Source organism: Calliphora vicina, chromosome 4 (assembly GCF_958450345.1).
Source record: "Calliphora vicina chromosome 4, idCalVici1.1, whole genome shotgun sequence".
NCBI lineage: Eukaryota > Metazoa > Arthropoda > Insecta > Diptera > Calliphoridae > Calliphora > Calliphora vicina.
Window position 1 is genome coordinate 113,636,063 of NC_088783.1, and position 15,253 is coordinate 113,651,315.

Here is a 15,253-nt window from a genome sequence, read left to right on the forward strand (position 1 = left end):
ATGCTGGCCTTTTACCTTGAGCTCTATGTTAAAGTCTGGTTTTAATTAAGAGAAATTGTGAGTAACTCTTACTTGTATTTTAGAAAAAATTTAGGTCAAACGGTTGTCATTTCTTTTGTTTACATTGAGAGCCAGCAGGCCAACGAAAGAAAGATAAAAGAGTAGTAGAAAACAAATGTGCGCACATTGACCGGTTTGTTTATGTTCTTGACAGAATGTGTGAGCATGCGTAGGCAGTCAATGACTAGCAAACAATTTAAAACTGAAAAATATAAAAATTTCCGAATTCCCAAAATTTTTTAAAAAATCCCCAAAATTCCAAAATAAAAATTTTAGTTCTATTAAATGCACATTTAATTGTGATTAAAGAATTTATAGAAAATTAATAAAAAAAATTATGTTTTGTGAGCAAAAACATAAAATTTATCTTCCCCGAATATGGCAACAATTGGTAATAATACCTAAAATACTTTTTAATGTATGGTATTACCATATTGGACCTTAAACAGTATTTTTTTATGAAATTTTAAAAACTCCTAAAAAAATTTTGAAAATACCCAAAATCCCACAAATTTCTCAAAAGTATCCTAAACAAAAATTATAATTTTTATTCAAATTTTTCATCATAATCATAACATTTTAAAATTTTTATAAAAAAAAAAAAAATTTTAGAAATTCCCAAAATTTAAAAAAAATATCCAAAATCCCAGAATTTTTTTTTTAATATTTTATTCAATTTTAAACAGCATTAAAGAAAATAAAAAGAAACAAATTCAATTTTTAAAATTTTAACCTCAAAAATAAAAATACAACTTCCTCGAATGTGGCAACTCTCACTAAAAATAAAAAAATATTTCAAATATTTTATCGCTTTTACCAAGAATTAAAGAAAATAACAATAAAAAATTAAAAATTTTGAAAATTTTCCCTAAAAAATAAAAATACAACTTCCCCGAATGTGGCAACTCTCACTAAAAATAAAAAAAAATTTCAAATATTTTATACACTTTTAACTAAAATAAAAGAAATTTTAAGTTTTTTATAAAAAAAATAAAATTTTGAAATTCCCAAAATTTAAAAAAAAAATACCCAAAATCCCAGAATTTTTTTTTAATATTTTATTCGCTTTTAACCAGAATTAAAGAAAAATAAAAAGAAACAAATGAAAATTTTAAAATTTTACCTTCAAAAATAAAAATACAACTTCCCCGAATGTGGCAACTCTCACAAAAATAAAAAATATTTCAAATATTTTATCGCTTTTAACCAGAATTAAAGAAAATGACGAGAAACAAAAGAAAATTTTAAAAATTTTCCCCTAAAAAAAAAATACAACTTCCCCGAATATGGCCACATTTGATATTAAAAGGAAAAATTTCCTAAATTTATCAGCACATAACTATTAATAGTGTAAAATAGTAATTCCCAAAACATGGGGGAAAACCCTAAAAATTTTCAAACAGCTTTTTGTATTAAAAAATTTTGAAATTTTACAAAAATTAATTTGAAATATCTACAAAGAACCTATAACTATTCTTTACTGTATAAAAATTTAAATTCCCAAATTTTTTTTAGAAAATTCCCAAAATCCCAGATCCCACAAAGTATGCAGATTTACCAAAAATGCCATAAACATCAATATTAAAGCTTTAAAAATATAATATTAAAGATTTGCAGTAAAATTTCATTAATTCCCAAAATATTTTCAAAAAATCCCCATAAATTTTAAAATCCGGGATTTATAATTATCATTAGAAATACATATAAAATCATAATTTATTGCTTTAAACTGTTAAAATTTAAGTTTCTGGCTTTATTTCATTAATTCCCAAAAATATTTGGAAAATCCCCAAAATCCCTCAGCATTTGTTTTAAGTAGGAAATTACAATTTAAAGCAGAAATGATGTAATTAAACTACTATAGATATTTTAATACTTAGTTTTAATAATTTTTTAAATTCCTAAAAAAAATTTCAAAATCCCCACAAAATTTATTTCCTTATTTTAGAGTTAAGTTTCAAATTAAAGTAACAGAAATGTTAAAATTTATGAATAGAATTAAATAAAATAAGTTTTTTAACAATTTCCAAGTGATTTTAATAATTCCCAAAATGTGGGGGAAAACCCTAAAATTTTTAGAAGCTGTTTATTTTGATTAAAATTTTGAGTTTCATGCAGATTTCATTTTTAATAAAGAATAAAAAATAAAATTCCTCAAAAAAATTAAATTTTTTGAGACATTTTTATAATTCCCAAAATATGGGGGAAAATCCCTAACATAAAATAAACAGGTTTTTCAGGTTTGAAACTAAAATTTAAAGCAGAAATGATGTAATTAAATTACTATAGATTTTTTAATACATAGTTTTAAAAATTTTTTAAATTCCTAAAAAAAATTTCAAAATCCCCTTAAAATTTTTTTCCCTATTTTAGAGTTAAGTTTCAAATTAAAGTAACAGAAATGTTAAAATCTATGAATAGCATTAAATAAAATTTGTTTTTTAACAATTTCCAAGTGATTTTAATAATTCCCAAAATGTGGGGGAAAACCCTAAAATTTTTAAAAACTGTTTATTTTGATTAAAATGTGGAGTTTCATGCAGATATTATTTTTAATATGTATTAAATAATAGAATTCTTGATAATTTCTTAATTTTTGAGGAATTTTTATAATTATTCCCCAAAAATGGGGATAAATCCCCAAAAAATTTCAAAATGATTTTATTGTATTTTGAGTAAAAAAAGAAAAATCATTTAAAATGTTTGCAAACAATTTTTTATTTATTGCTTTAACTGTGTTAAAATTTAAGTTTCTGGCTTTATTTCATTAATTCCCAAATATTTTGGAAAATCCCCAAAATCCCTCAGCATTTATTTTAAGTAGGAAATTACATTTTAATGCAGAAATAATGTAATTAAACTACTATAGATTTTTTAATACATAATTTTAATAATTTTTTAAATTCCTAAAAAAAAATTCAAAATCCCCACAAAATTGATTACCCTATTTTAGAGTTAAGTTTCAAATTAAAGTAACAGAAATGTTAAAATTTATGAATAGAATTAAATAAAATAAGTTTTTTAACAATTTCCAATTGATTTTAATAATTCCCAAAATGTGGGGGAAAACTCTAAAATTTTTAAAAACAGCTTATTTAGGATAAAAATTTGGGTTTCATGCAGATTTCATTTTTAATAAAGAATAAACAATAAAATTCCTAAAGAAATTAAATTTTTTGAGACATTTTTTTAATTCCCAAAACATGGGGGAAAATTTCCAAAATAAAATTAAAATTTTTTTCAGGTTTAGAACTAAAATTTTATGAAAATTTTGTGTTTTAGTTATGAATGGAAATAAAATTCTTAAAAAATTTAAATTTTGTAAGAGATTTGAATAATTTCCAAAAAATTTTAAAAAAATTTCCAAAATTTTCAAAAAATTTCCAAAATTTTCAAAATTTTTTTTCAAGTTTAAAATTTAATTTGAACAAAAACTTAAAGTATTTAAGCTATTTTAAAGAAAACAATTGTTAAAAAACTTTCCGGTTTCCCTTTTCTTTTTATAATATTTCCTTCAATTATTTATTATAAAAATTTTTTGATACCTTTTTGTTTTGATTGGTGTTATGAAAATAATAATAAATTAACATAGTTATTTTACAAAAATAAAACTAAAAACTAAATTCATATATTTATACTAAAAAAAAAACTACGTAGAATTTTCCGTTTTCAATTGATATTCCGAAGCATCTCTTTCTATGTAATAGGAGGAGCCATCCCGGTTTTTACATTTATATATCAGTTTACAGCACTCTGGATAGGGCTTACCGGCGGCCACACGTTCCCCACGATTACAGTCTTGTATCCAAAGTTTGCCGCAGCTGGAATTTAAATTTTTTAGATTATGTTAAAATTGTTTCTATTTTGAATCATTTTTAGTACGTAGTTTAATAATATTGCTTTTTGCTGTTATCAGCATGAACTTTTTTTTTTTTTTTTTTTTGAAAAAGAATTTGAAAATTTTATATTGTTTATAAACATTTGTATAAAGTATTTGTGCTAATTAATCATAATAAAATGTAAATTGCCAACAATAATAACAAATAATTACAATATTGATTTAATTTATAAAATTGAGCTGGTATTGGTTTGTCTTTCAAAATCGCCTGTTTAAGGGGGGTTTTTTTAAAAGAATTTTTAATTTAAACACGACATAATTTATTCGAAATTTGGAATATTTTAAAATAATAATACTAAAGGTTCAAGGCATTGTTTTGTTTTACATTTAGAAAACTATGGACTTTGGAAATATTGAAATTTCAATAAAAATTTATTTCAAAAATTTAATTCTTTGACTTACCCCTCTACCAACGTCGAGCCATCCTCCTGACATATCAGACTCTGACAGGGTGCTGAGCCAGAATGTTTGCCCACTTCCAGTTTATCGCCACGATACGAGCACTTGCCATCTTCGCCTGATTTAAGAACAAAGAAGAAAACTCAAACATTTTTAAAACACTTTAAAACTCCAAATAAATCAATTTTTAACAACCTGGTGGCAATAAAGCCTGATAAGCCTCTGTATTTTGCACAAAAATATTGAAAATATTTAAAACCATTAAGATTACAATTAAGTTTAAACGTTTTAGCGGCATTTTTTTTAACAAAACTTTTTTTCTTTTTAAATTTCCAATAATTTCTTTATGTTTAAGGTTTCAGCTACAAAATTGTACTAAATTTAAAGAAATAAATAAAAGAGTTTGCCACAGCCAGGCTTTTTTACAAAACTCAATTTGTAAACTCGCCTTAACATGAGTAATATTCAAAAGAGAGTAAGAAAGAGAGAGCGAGAGACACAGTAATAAAGCTATATAATAGAGAGCTGCTGACCTGCAGTGTTTTGAGTGTCATCGACTGATAAGGAAGTCGTCTTGTCTTTCATTTGTTTATTTTAATAATATATTTTGTAAATAAATAAATTATGTAAATCAACTGATTAAGTTTTATTTAGTTGTTTGTTTCTTTAGCCAGCTATTACAGTGAAGTTCAATGTTAAATCTAATTTCGTTTAAAGAAATTTCTTTAGTTTTAAAAGGTAACACCATAAAGAGAGGCAGAGAGAGAGAGAGAGCGAGAGAGGTACTTAAAAAATAAATACAAATTGTTATAATTAATTTTTTTAAAAAAGAGCCCACTTGCAATTGATTGGTGCATTCAGGAAATGCCAACTTAGGCACAGAGACTTAAAATAATTAAAAAAATTCTTAAAAATGTTGCTAATAACTAAATGTACATAATTCCAAAGAAATTTCTTATAAAATGCTAAAAAATTTACTAAAAATGGGGAAGATTCTAATCACTATTTTTAAAATTTTATTTAAAATCAATTTTTACAGCTAAATATAATGTTTGGCCGTTTTTGGGGATTTTGGAAATTTTTTAAAAAAAATTGGGAATTCTAAAAATCATTGCTACATATTAAAATTTGATAAATGTTGGTTCAAATCGATTGTAAAGCATAAACAAGCTGTTTTTTAAAAAATTGGGGATTTTGGGTATTTTTGAAAAGAAATTGGGAATTCTTGAAATTAATGCCAAACTAATTTAAATATAATATTAAACCATTATTTTCATGTTTGCTTACATTTTTCATACAAATTTGCTGTTTTTTAGATTTTGGGAATTTTGGGGATTTTTGAAAATTTTGTGGGAATTTCAGAAATTAGTGGCAAACTAATTTAATCAATATCTGGAACCATTATTATCATAATTGATTAGGTTTTTCTTACAAATTTGAGGTTTTTCAGCTTGTATAATGTTTGGCCGTTTTTGGGGATTTTGGGAATTTTTTAAAAAAAATTTGGGAATTCTAAAAATCACTGCTATATATTAAAATTTCATAAATTTAACTTCAAATCGCTTTTTAAACCTAAATAGGCTGTTATTAAAAAATTGGGGATTTTGGGAATTTTTGATAAAAATTTGGGAATTCCTGAAATTAATGCCAAACTAATTTAAATAGAATTTTAAACCATTATTTTCATAATTGATTAAATTTTTCTTACAAATTTGCTGTTTTTTAGATTTTGGAAATTTTGGGGATTTTTGAAAAATGTGTGGGAATTTCAGAAATTAGTGGCAAACTAATTTAATCAATATCTTGAACATTTATTATCATAATTGATTAGGTTTTTCTTACAAATTTGCGGTTTTTCAGCTTTTGGGGATTTTGGGAATTTTAAAAAAAAAAATTGGGAATTCTAAAAATCATTGCTACATATTAAAATTTCATAAATTTCGCTTCAAATCGCTTTTTAAACCTAAATAGGGTGTTTTTAAAAATTTGGGGATTTTGGGTATTTTTGATAAAAATTTGGGAATTCCTGAAATTATTGCCAAACTAATTTAAATAGAATTTTAAACCATTATGTTTGCTTACATTTTTCATACAAATTTGCTGTTTTTTAGATTTTGGGAATTTTGGGGATTTTTGAAAAATGTATGGGAATTTCAGAAATTAGTGGCAAACTAATTTAATCAATATCTAGAACTATTATTATCATAATTGATAACGCTTTTCTTACAAATTTGCGGTTTTTCAGCTTTTGGGAATTTTGGAAATTTTTTAAAAAATTTTGGGAATTCTAAAAATCACTGCTATTTATTAAAATTTCATAAATTTCACTTCAAAACGATTTTTAAGCATAAACAAGCTGTTTTTAAAAATTTGGGGATTTTGGGTATTTTTGAAAAGAAATTGGGAATTCCTGAAATTAATGCCAAACTAATTTAAATAGAATTTTAAACCATTATTTTCATAATTGATTAAATTTTTCTTACAAATTTGCTGTTTTTTAGTTTTTGGAAATTTTGGGGATTTTTGAAAAATGTATGGGAATTTCAGAAATTAGTGGCAAACTAATTTAATCAATATCTTGAACCATTATTATCATAATTGATAACGTTTTTCTTAGGAATTTGCGGTTTTTCAGATTTTGGAAATTTTTGAAAAAAATTTGGGAATTCTAAAAATCACTGCTACATTTAAAAAATCTATAAATTTTGCTTCAAATCGCTTTTTAAACCTAAATAGGCTGTTTTTAAAAATTTGGGGATTTTGGGTATTTTTGAAAAGAAATTGGGAATTCCTGAAATTAATGCCAAACTAATTTAAATAGAATTCTAAACCATTATTTTCATAATTGATTAAATTTTTCTAACAAATTTGCTGTTTTTTTAGATTTTGGGAATTTTGGGGATTTTTGAAAAATGTATGGGAATTTCAGAAATTAGTGGCAAACTAATTTAATCAGTATCTTGAACCTTTATTATCATAATTGATTACGTTTTTCTTACAAATTTGCGGTTTTTCAGCTAGTGGGGATTTTGGAAATTTTTTAAAAAAAATTTGGGAATTCTAAAAATCATTGCTACATATTAAAATTTCATAAATTTTGTTTCAAATAATTTTTTAAACCTAAATAGGCTGTTTTTAAAAAATTGGGGATTTTGGGTATTTTTGAAAAAAATTTGGGAATTCCTGAAATTAATGCCAAACTAATTTAAATAGAATTTTAAACCATTATTTTCATAATTATTAAATTTTTCTTACAAATTTAATGTTTTTCAGCTTTTGGGGATTTTGGATATTTTTGAAATTTTTTTAAGAATTCTTCAAATCAAGCGGGAAATCATTAGAAACTCTTATTATTTACTTAAGAATATCAAATTATAGTTCATTACGTCATTTTAGAATATTTTGTTATCGTTTTAGGAAATTGGATTTTCTCGGGAAAAATATTGTTTTGCAGGAAAGCCTTCAAAAATAATCAGATTTTTTAAAATTTTTTTCTTTTAATTTTCTACAAAAATTTGCAGGTAATCTTCAAAAATCGTTTTACTTAATTTGATTTTGTATTAGTTGTGTTTTTTTCTGTTAAAAACAAAAATGGAATTATGGGGATTTTGTAAATTTTTTTGGGAATTCAATTTTTTTAAAAATTTTGTAAACAAAACAATTCCTATTTCATTATAGTTCATATTTAAATCCTTTTAACTCAAAATTACATTTTCTGGGATTTGGGGTATTTTTGAAAAATATTTAGGAATTCTCCAAACAACAGGAAAATCATCAGAAACTTTTGTTATTTACTTAAAAATAACTCATTATAGTTTATTACATCATTTAACAACATTTTGTCACCGTTTTAGTTAATAGGGATTTTCTCGGGAAAAATTTTGTTTATGAATTTTATCTTAAATTGTTTTTTAGGACTTTAAAAAATTCGCCAAAATCTTCAAAAATGATGTTAATTTATGAAATGTTTCATTAATAACTGTTTTTTATGTTTAAGACAAAACTGGGATTTTGGGGATTTTCGAAATTTTTTTGGGAATTCAATTTTTTTTTTAATTTTATAAAAAATTTGCAGGAAAATCTTCAAAAATAGTTTTATTTAAATTGATTTTTCACTAATTATGGTTTTTTCTGTGAAAATCATAATGGGATTTGGGGATATTCGAAATTTTTTTTGGGAATTCAATTTTTTTTTTTATTTTATAAAAAATTTGTAGGAAATCTTCAAATATTGTTTTACTTAACTTGATTTTTCATAATTTAGGGTTTTTTCTGTGAAAATCCAAAATGGGATTTTGGGGATTTTCGAAATTTTTTTGGGAATTCAATTTTTTTTTTAATTTTATAAATTAAGAAAAATCCGTTTCAATTTTAATTAACTTAAAACATCATAACTCAAAATTATGTTTTCTGGGATTTGGGGAATTTTTAAAATTTGTTTAGGAATTTTAGAAATTAATTGCAAAATGTTCAAAAACTCTGGTTATCTGCTTATTTATAAGAAATTATAGGTTATGAAGTTTCTCAGTAAGATTATTTCTTCGTTTTAATGAAGTGGGATTTTCAGGGGAAAAATTTTGTTTATGATTTTCCTTAAACTTTCTTTAGTTTCAGTTGATTTCTTTAGTTTTTTTAATTAAATGTTGGTTTGCTCTGCTCTTGTGAATTTATTTAATTTACTAGATCTTTAAAACAAACATGTAAAATGTGTGTTTATCCGTCCGTCCGTCCGTCCGTCTGTCTTACTGGGACATTCTTTGCATGTTTATGGGTTTCAAGTGTTTCTCGTTCATTTCATTCATTTAGCTTGAGGCTCTTTATGGGTTATCAATTTAAACCATCTTTGAGTCTGCTCTAAGTGGAAGTATTATCTCTGTTGTTGTTTTTATTTTTTTTAATTAAAACTCTCTATTAATTTGTATCAATTTAGTTTTCTCATTGTTTTTGTTTGGTTTGTTTATTCATTTATTTATTTGAACAACAACACAAAAAAAAGAATACATCAATGAAATTGTTCTAGAAACTACTAATTACACACATTTTTTTTATTACAGATATTCATACATAAATGTTTGTGTTTTTTTGTGGGGGTTCAAAGGGCTGTCATAAAATTAATAATTTTAATTGTGCTATTGCACATACAAAGCACAGTGGGGAGGAATCAAAAAAAATTGTTAATAAATCTGAATTTTCTAAACTATTAGTTTGATAACAAAATGATGTATGAAGAAATCCTGGAGGAGGACATTGGCTTTAAGAAAATGTAATACGTGAGCATCCTGTTAGAACACAAGCTGAGATACAGGGTATCAAAGTCAACCACCTCTGGTTAGAAAAATTATAGCTTGTAACTTGTAGAAATATAAGCAGATTTTAATAAATGAAACTTTGTTATAAAGTAGGTAGAAAGCTTAAGAAATTTTGATAATTTCATTAATTTATCTCTTATAGTTTAAAAGATATTTAAGTTTAAATTTCGAAATTTTCATTTTTTTATCTTGACTTGTTTTGGTTTTTTGACAATATCTTCAATAATCAATAACCAAATATTTTTCCAAAAATATCCTCTAATTACCAATAAATTCCCAAATAATATGCTAACATTTTTTTTAACAAAATCTCAATCCATATAATTTTGAAAAATATTCAAAAATTTAAAATTTTTTTGTAATAAACAAAATTTTTACAAAAATTGAGCTTAATTGTTTTTAATATTTCTCAAAGATTTTTTAAAAAAACTTAAAATATTTTTACATATTTGATAAGATCTAGCTTCCAAAATAACAAATAAAAAAAATTTAAAATGGATATTGGGCTGCGGCCTACTTCAGATAATGGTTGAAAATCATTAAAAAAAATCTAAGTTTATCATTAAATTTAAAAAATAACACAGCTAGTTTTTAAATTTGTTTCGACAAAAAATATTAGAATTAATAGGCATTTAATTGTTTCCAAAAATGTTGACAAGAGAGCAGCTTGAAAATCATTAAAAAAAATCATCTAGTTTTTAAATTTGTTTTGACAAAGAATAATAAAACTAACTATTAGAATTAATAGGCCTTTAATTGTTTCCAACTCAAAAATTTTGACAAGAGAGCAGCTTTTCTCGAAATAGATAAATTTTCAATAGCATTTTTTTCAATTGCCTAAAAATTCAACTAAAATTAAGTTTTTCAAAATTATTTTTCTTATTTCTGATTAAAAACATAACAATCTGTTTTTATTACAAAAATCACAACAATACCTTAAACAAACACTTTTCTATGAGCTTTCAAATCCAAAAAATAAATATGTAATGAAATACAAATTTATCAAAAATGTATTATTTTCACTGAGCCCAAAAGTATGCTATGAAAATATAAATATTACACTTTAGACAAATTTGAACCGAGACATGGAAGTTTAGATTACTTTATTTACTATAAGAAATGGATTATATAGACATATTATACATCAATGGAAAGCTAAATAAGACTACTTTTATATTTTATATAAATTTATATAAACTGCAAAAGAATAATGGAGTCTGATTCAAAAAACTAACAAAATTGTTTTTTGTAGTTTTTTAAATATTTTTTTTTTGGATTCAAAAGCTCATAAAAAAATGTAGGATTAAGATATCATCAAAGTTTTTGAAATTTTTAAAAGCTTGTAATGTTTTTAATAAAAATTAAAAAAAATAATTTTGAAAAAATACATTTTAGTATATTTTGTTTGCAATTGAAAAAAATGCTTTCAAAAAATTCACTATTTTTATTAAATCTGCTAACCTGATCTCATTTTTGGGCTTACAGGTAACATGTAAATGAGGGATAAATTTCTATAAATCTGTTTATTATAATTTGTTAAAAACAAATTTAAAAACTAGCCGTAACATTTTGATTTTTGAATGATAAACTTGGAAATTTTTTTGATTATACTATTTTCGACCACTACCTGAAGTAGGGTGCACAGCTATAGCGATTTAAAATTTTTTTATTGGAAATTCATAAAGCTAGATCTTAGCAAATATGTAAAAAAATACACAGTTTTTAAAAATTTTTTTGAAAAATATTAAAATTGTTTAAAATTCAAAATCTAGTGGAATCTATACAAAAACTAAGAAAATTTTCTGTAAAATAAAATTTCCCTCAAAGGGAAATTTTCAAATATTTGGGAAATTTTGAAAATTTTATAAAATTTACCTTTAATTCTAAAAATCGTATTTAAAAATTATTAAATTTTAGAAAAATTTTCATTTAAAAAACAATTTCCTAATAGGGAAATTTTCAAAACCAGGGGAAATTTTTGAATTTATATTAAATATTTGTTTAGAATCCAAAATCAGGTTGAAACTATATAAAAACTAAGAAAAATTCCTTCAAACTAAAATTTCCCTCAAAGGGAAATTTTCAAATATTTGGGAAATTTTTAAAATCTTATAAAATTTACCTTTAGTATTAAAAACTATATTTAAAAATTCTAAAATCTGGGAAAAATTTCCATTTACAAAATAATTTCCTTATAGGGAAATTTTCCAACTCAGGGGAAATTTTTGAAATTATATTAAATTTTTGTTTAAAATTCAAAATCTAGTGGAATCTATACAAAAACTAAGAAAAATTCCTTCAAACTAAAATTTCCCTCAAAGGGAAATTTTCAAATATTTGGGAAATTTTTAAAATCTTATAAAATTTACATTTAGTATTAAAAACTATATTTAAAAATTTTTAAATCTGGGAAAAAATTTCATTTACAAAATAATTTCCTTATAGGGAAATTTTCCAAACCAGGGGAAATATTTGAAATTATATTAAATTTTTGTTTAAAATTCAAAATCTAGTGGAATCTATACAAAAACTAAGAAAATTTTCTGTAAAATAAAATTTCCCTCAAAGGGAAATTTTCAAATATTTGGGAAATTTTGAAAATTTTATAAAATTTAACTTTAATTCTAAAAATCGTATTTAAAAATTATTAAATTTTAGAAAAATTTTTATTTAAAAAAGAATTTTCTAATAGGGAAATTTTCAAAACCAGGGGAAATTTTTGAAATTATATTAAATTTTTGTTTAAAATTCAAAATCTAGTGGAATCTATACAAAAACTAAGAAAATTTTCTGTAAAATAAAATTTCCCTCAAAGGGAAATTTTCAAATATTTGGGAAATTTTGAAAATTTTATAAAATTTACCTTTAATGTTAAAAATTGTATTCAAAAATTATTAAATTTTAGAAAAATTTTAATTTTAAAAATAATTTCCTTATAGGGAAATTTTCCAAACCAGGGGAAATTTTTGAAATTATATTAAATTTTTGTTTAAAATTCAAAATCTAGTGGAAACTATACAAAAACTAAGAAAAAATTGTAACAAAACAAAATTTCCCTCAAAGGGAAATTTTCAAATATTTGGGATATTTTGCAAAATTTATAAAATTTACCTTTAGTATTTAACAATTTTAAAATCTGGGAAAAATTTTCATTTACAAAATAATTTCCTTTTAAGGAGATTTTCAAAACAAGGGAAATTTTTGAAATTATGCTCTAATTTAAAATCTAAACTTAAATATCTTTTGAAGTATAAGAGAAAACTTAGTGAAGTAGCCAGGAGTTTCTTTAGCTTTCCTCTAGCTTTATAATAAAGTTTCATTCATTGAAATCTGTCTATAATTGTACAAATTACAAGGTGTAATTTGTCTAACCAGAGTTGTTAGACTTTGACACCCTGTAGCTCTCTTTGTATTATAACAGGGAGCTTACAAATTTAATTTTCTTAAAGCCCTTGTCCTCTTCTACTATTTCTTCATACATCATTTTGCCATTGGTCTAGCAGTTTAGAAAATTTAGATTTATTACCACTTTTTGCTGCATATTTGTACAAATTACAAGCTGTAATTTGTCTAACCAGAGTTGTTAGACTTTAACACCCTGTATCTCACTTTGTCTTACAACAGGGTGCTTCAAAGTTTATATTTCTGAAAGCTTATGTCCTCCTTTACGATTCGTTAATACATCATTTTGCCATTAAGTCTGTAGTTTATCAGATTCAGATGTATTACTATTTTTTTTTTGGCGATCGACCCACTGTGCATTAAATGTAGAGTCATGTTTTTTGGTTATTTTTAGCTAAATATTTAAAGAATTGTTTAAAATTAGGTTTAAGGTTTGTTTTGAAAAGAAATAAAAACAAGTAAGAGAGCTATATTTGTCTAAGACGAATCTTATAGGAAAAAAAATTTTTTTTGGTAAAACAAAAAAAATTCTCTTGTTAAAAAATTATTTTTTCCGGTTTTGTTCCACTGTAGATCCGAATTACTATGGCGTTATATGTGTCGTTGGAAAGGTCTTTAAAATACCTATCATTAGATATCCATATTGTCTATATTAAAGATAATCCAGTTATAGATAAACAAATAGTTATAAAATCAAGGTAGTCGTGGTTTTTGGCCTATATCTCAGCCATTTGTGGGCCGATTTTCTTGATTTTAAAAATGCAACGAACTCGGACTATAGCAGATATATTGATGTATAAATGATGTATGTAAGTTATTTGGGGGCTAGGGGAAACTGATTTCAACATACAAATGGATAGACGGAAATGGCTAAATCGACCATATCTATAACAATCCATAAGATATAGACTCTATATATATTACAAACGGAATGACAAGCTTATTTATACTTTTGCCTGTCATGGTGATGGATATAATAAATTCCATGAGTCATTGTTGAAGGCGAAACACATCACAACATTTTTTTTTAATTTTTTTTATTATTTTTCAAAAAATAATGAATTATTTCCTGTGTTAATTGAAATTTTAAAAAGGGGTGTTGCCTCTTCTCTTTAAATACTATCCAAACCATATTCATTAAGCAGCAAATTGGTGGCTCCGGCTGCCTGTTGACGCTGCATATTAAGCAGCATGCGATGGCGATAGTGCATGTTTTTCAAGCGATTCATGCGACGCTTCAGATTACAATACACCGGGCAGCAATCCGGATATGGTTTGTACATCAATTCCTCCTCATCGCCCTGTTTGCACTGATCCGGCAAAATATCCAAGCAGCTGCAATATTTTTGTTATTTAAAAATAAAAAAAATAAAAGAAAAACTTTAATAAATTATTGAATTTTGTAAGATTTTTTTCGGTTTTTTTTTTTTTTTGGGGGGGGGTTCAATAATCAAATAAAAAGACTAAGAAAACATAAAAATTTCACTAAGTACTCATTGGGTCTAGCCATTTTTTCCACTACAAAAATAGACCTGGAACGTGGTATGATTTGATTGTTTTCACAAAATAAATTTGTGCACAAACTCAACAGCACCAAACGCCTGGGCAAAGACTTTGATTGCTCCCACAAACAGCGGCGATAAGTTCCTAAAACAGAAATATCCTTTAAAAAAAAACTGCATTATCCTTATAATACATTCAACCTACTTAAAACACTATTATCCTCCTCACTGGAATCCATGCGTGGTGTATACTTTTTCATATGAAACTGGCCAAAACCCCAGCAACATCCCAACGATATCATTAACACTATTAAATATTTTAACATAATTTTCTTTAAATTCTTTTATTGTACAATAAAATCCAAACACTATCCGTGTTTGATTCTTTAAAAACTGTTTGGATGATACTAAAAAATAGTTTTGTTCAAACATTTAAAGCCCATCATATAGAAATCATTAAAAACACTCGAGAAATTTCATCTAAAAAGTTTAAATAAAGCAAATATTCAATAAAATTCACCTTTACTTTGAATTTTTTGTTGCTTTATTTAACATTATTTCCTTGAGTGTAGCCATTTAATACATTCAGAAATGTTTGTATAATCATCGTATTATTGTTTTGTTCTCACCATTGATTAAGGTAAATTACAAAAATAAAATAAACAAATAGTAAATTTAGATAA

The 15,253-nt window shown here is 24.1% G+C and overlaps 2 protein-coding genes across 3 annotated transcripts; both read right to left on the bottom strand.

The window, feature by feature from the left end:
• Nucleotides 1–3,539: 3,539 nt before the first annotated feature.
• On the bottom strand, nt 3,540–4,720 carry LOC135957621 (uncharacterized). Its single transcript, XM_065508405.1, has 3 exons — nt 4,553–4,720; nt 4,361–4,475; nt 3,540–3,881 (listed from the first exon to the last, which is right to left on the bottom strand). Exons 1-3 carry the CDS (start codon nt 4,653–4,655, stop codon nt 3,710–3,712), a joined length of 390 nt encoding a protein of 129 aa, XP_065364477.1. The 5' UTR covers nt 4,656–4,720; the 3' UTR covers nt 3,540–3,709.
• Nucleotides 4,721–14,170: 9,450 nt separating this feature from the next.
• On the bottom strand, nt 14,171–14,931 carry LOC135957829 (uncharacterized protein CG1552). Of its 2 annotated transcripts, none has more exons than XM_065508634.1 (3): nt 14,776–14,931; nt 14,601–14,715; nt 14,171–14,403 (listed from the first exon to the last, which is right to left on the bottom strand). In XM_065508634.1, the coding sequence occupies exons 1-3, from the start codon at nt 14,894–14,896 to the stop codon at nt 14,181–14,183; spliced, it is 459 nt and encodes a 152-aa protein (XP_065364706.1). In that variant the 5' UTR covers nt 14,897–14,931; the 3' UTR covers nt 14,171–14,180. The 2 variants fall into 2 exon arrangements, with proteins under 2 accessions (XP_065364706.1, XP_065364705.1); XM_065508633.1 differs by having other exon boundaries at nt 14,562–14,715; nt 14,776–14,917.
• Between the last annotated feature and the right edge of the window lie 322 nt (nt 14,932–15,253).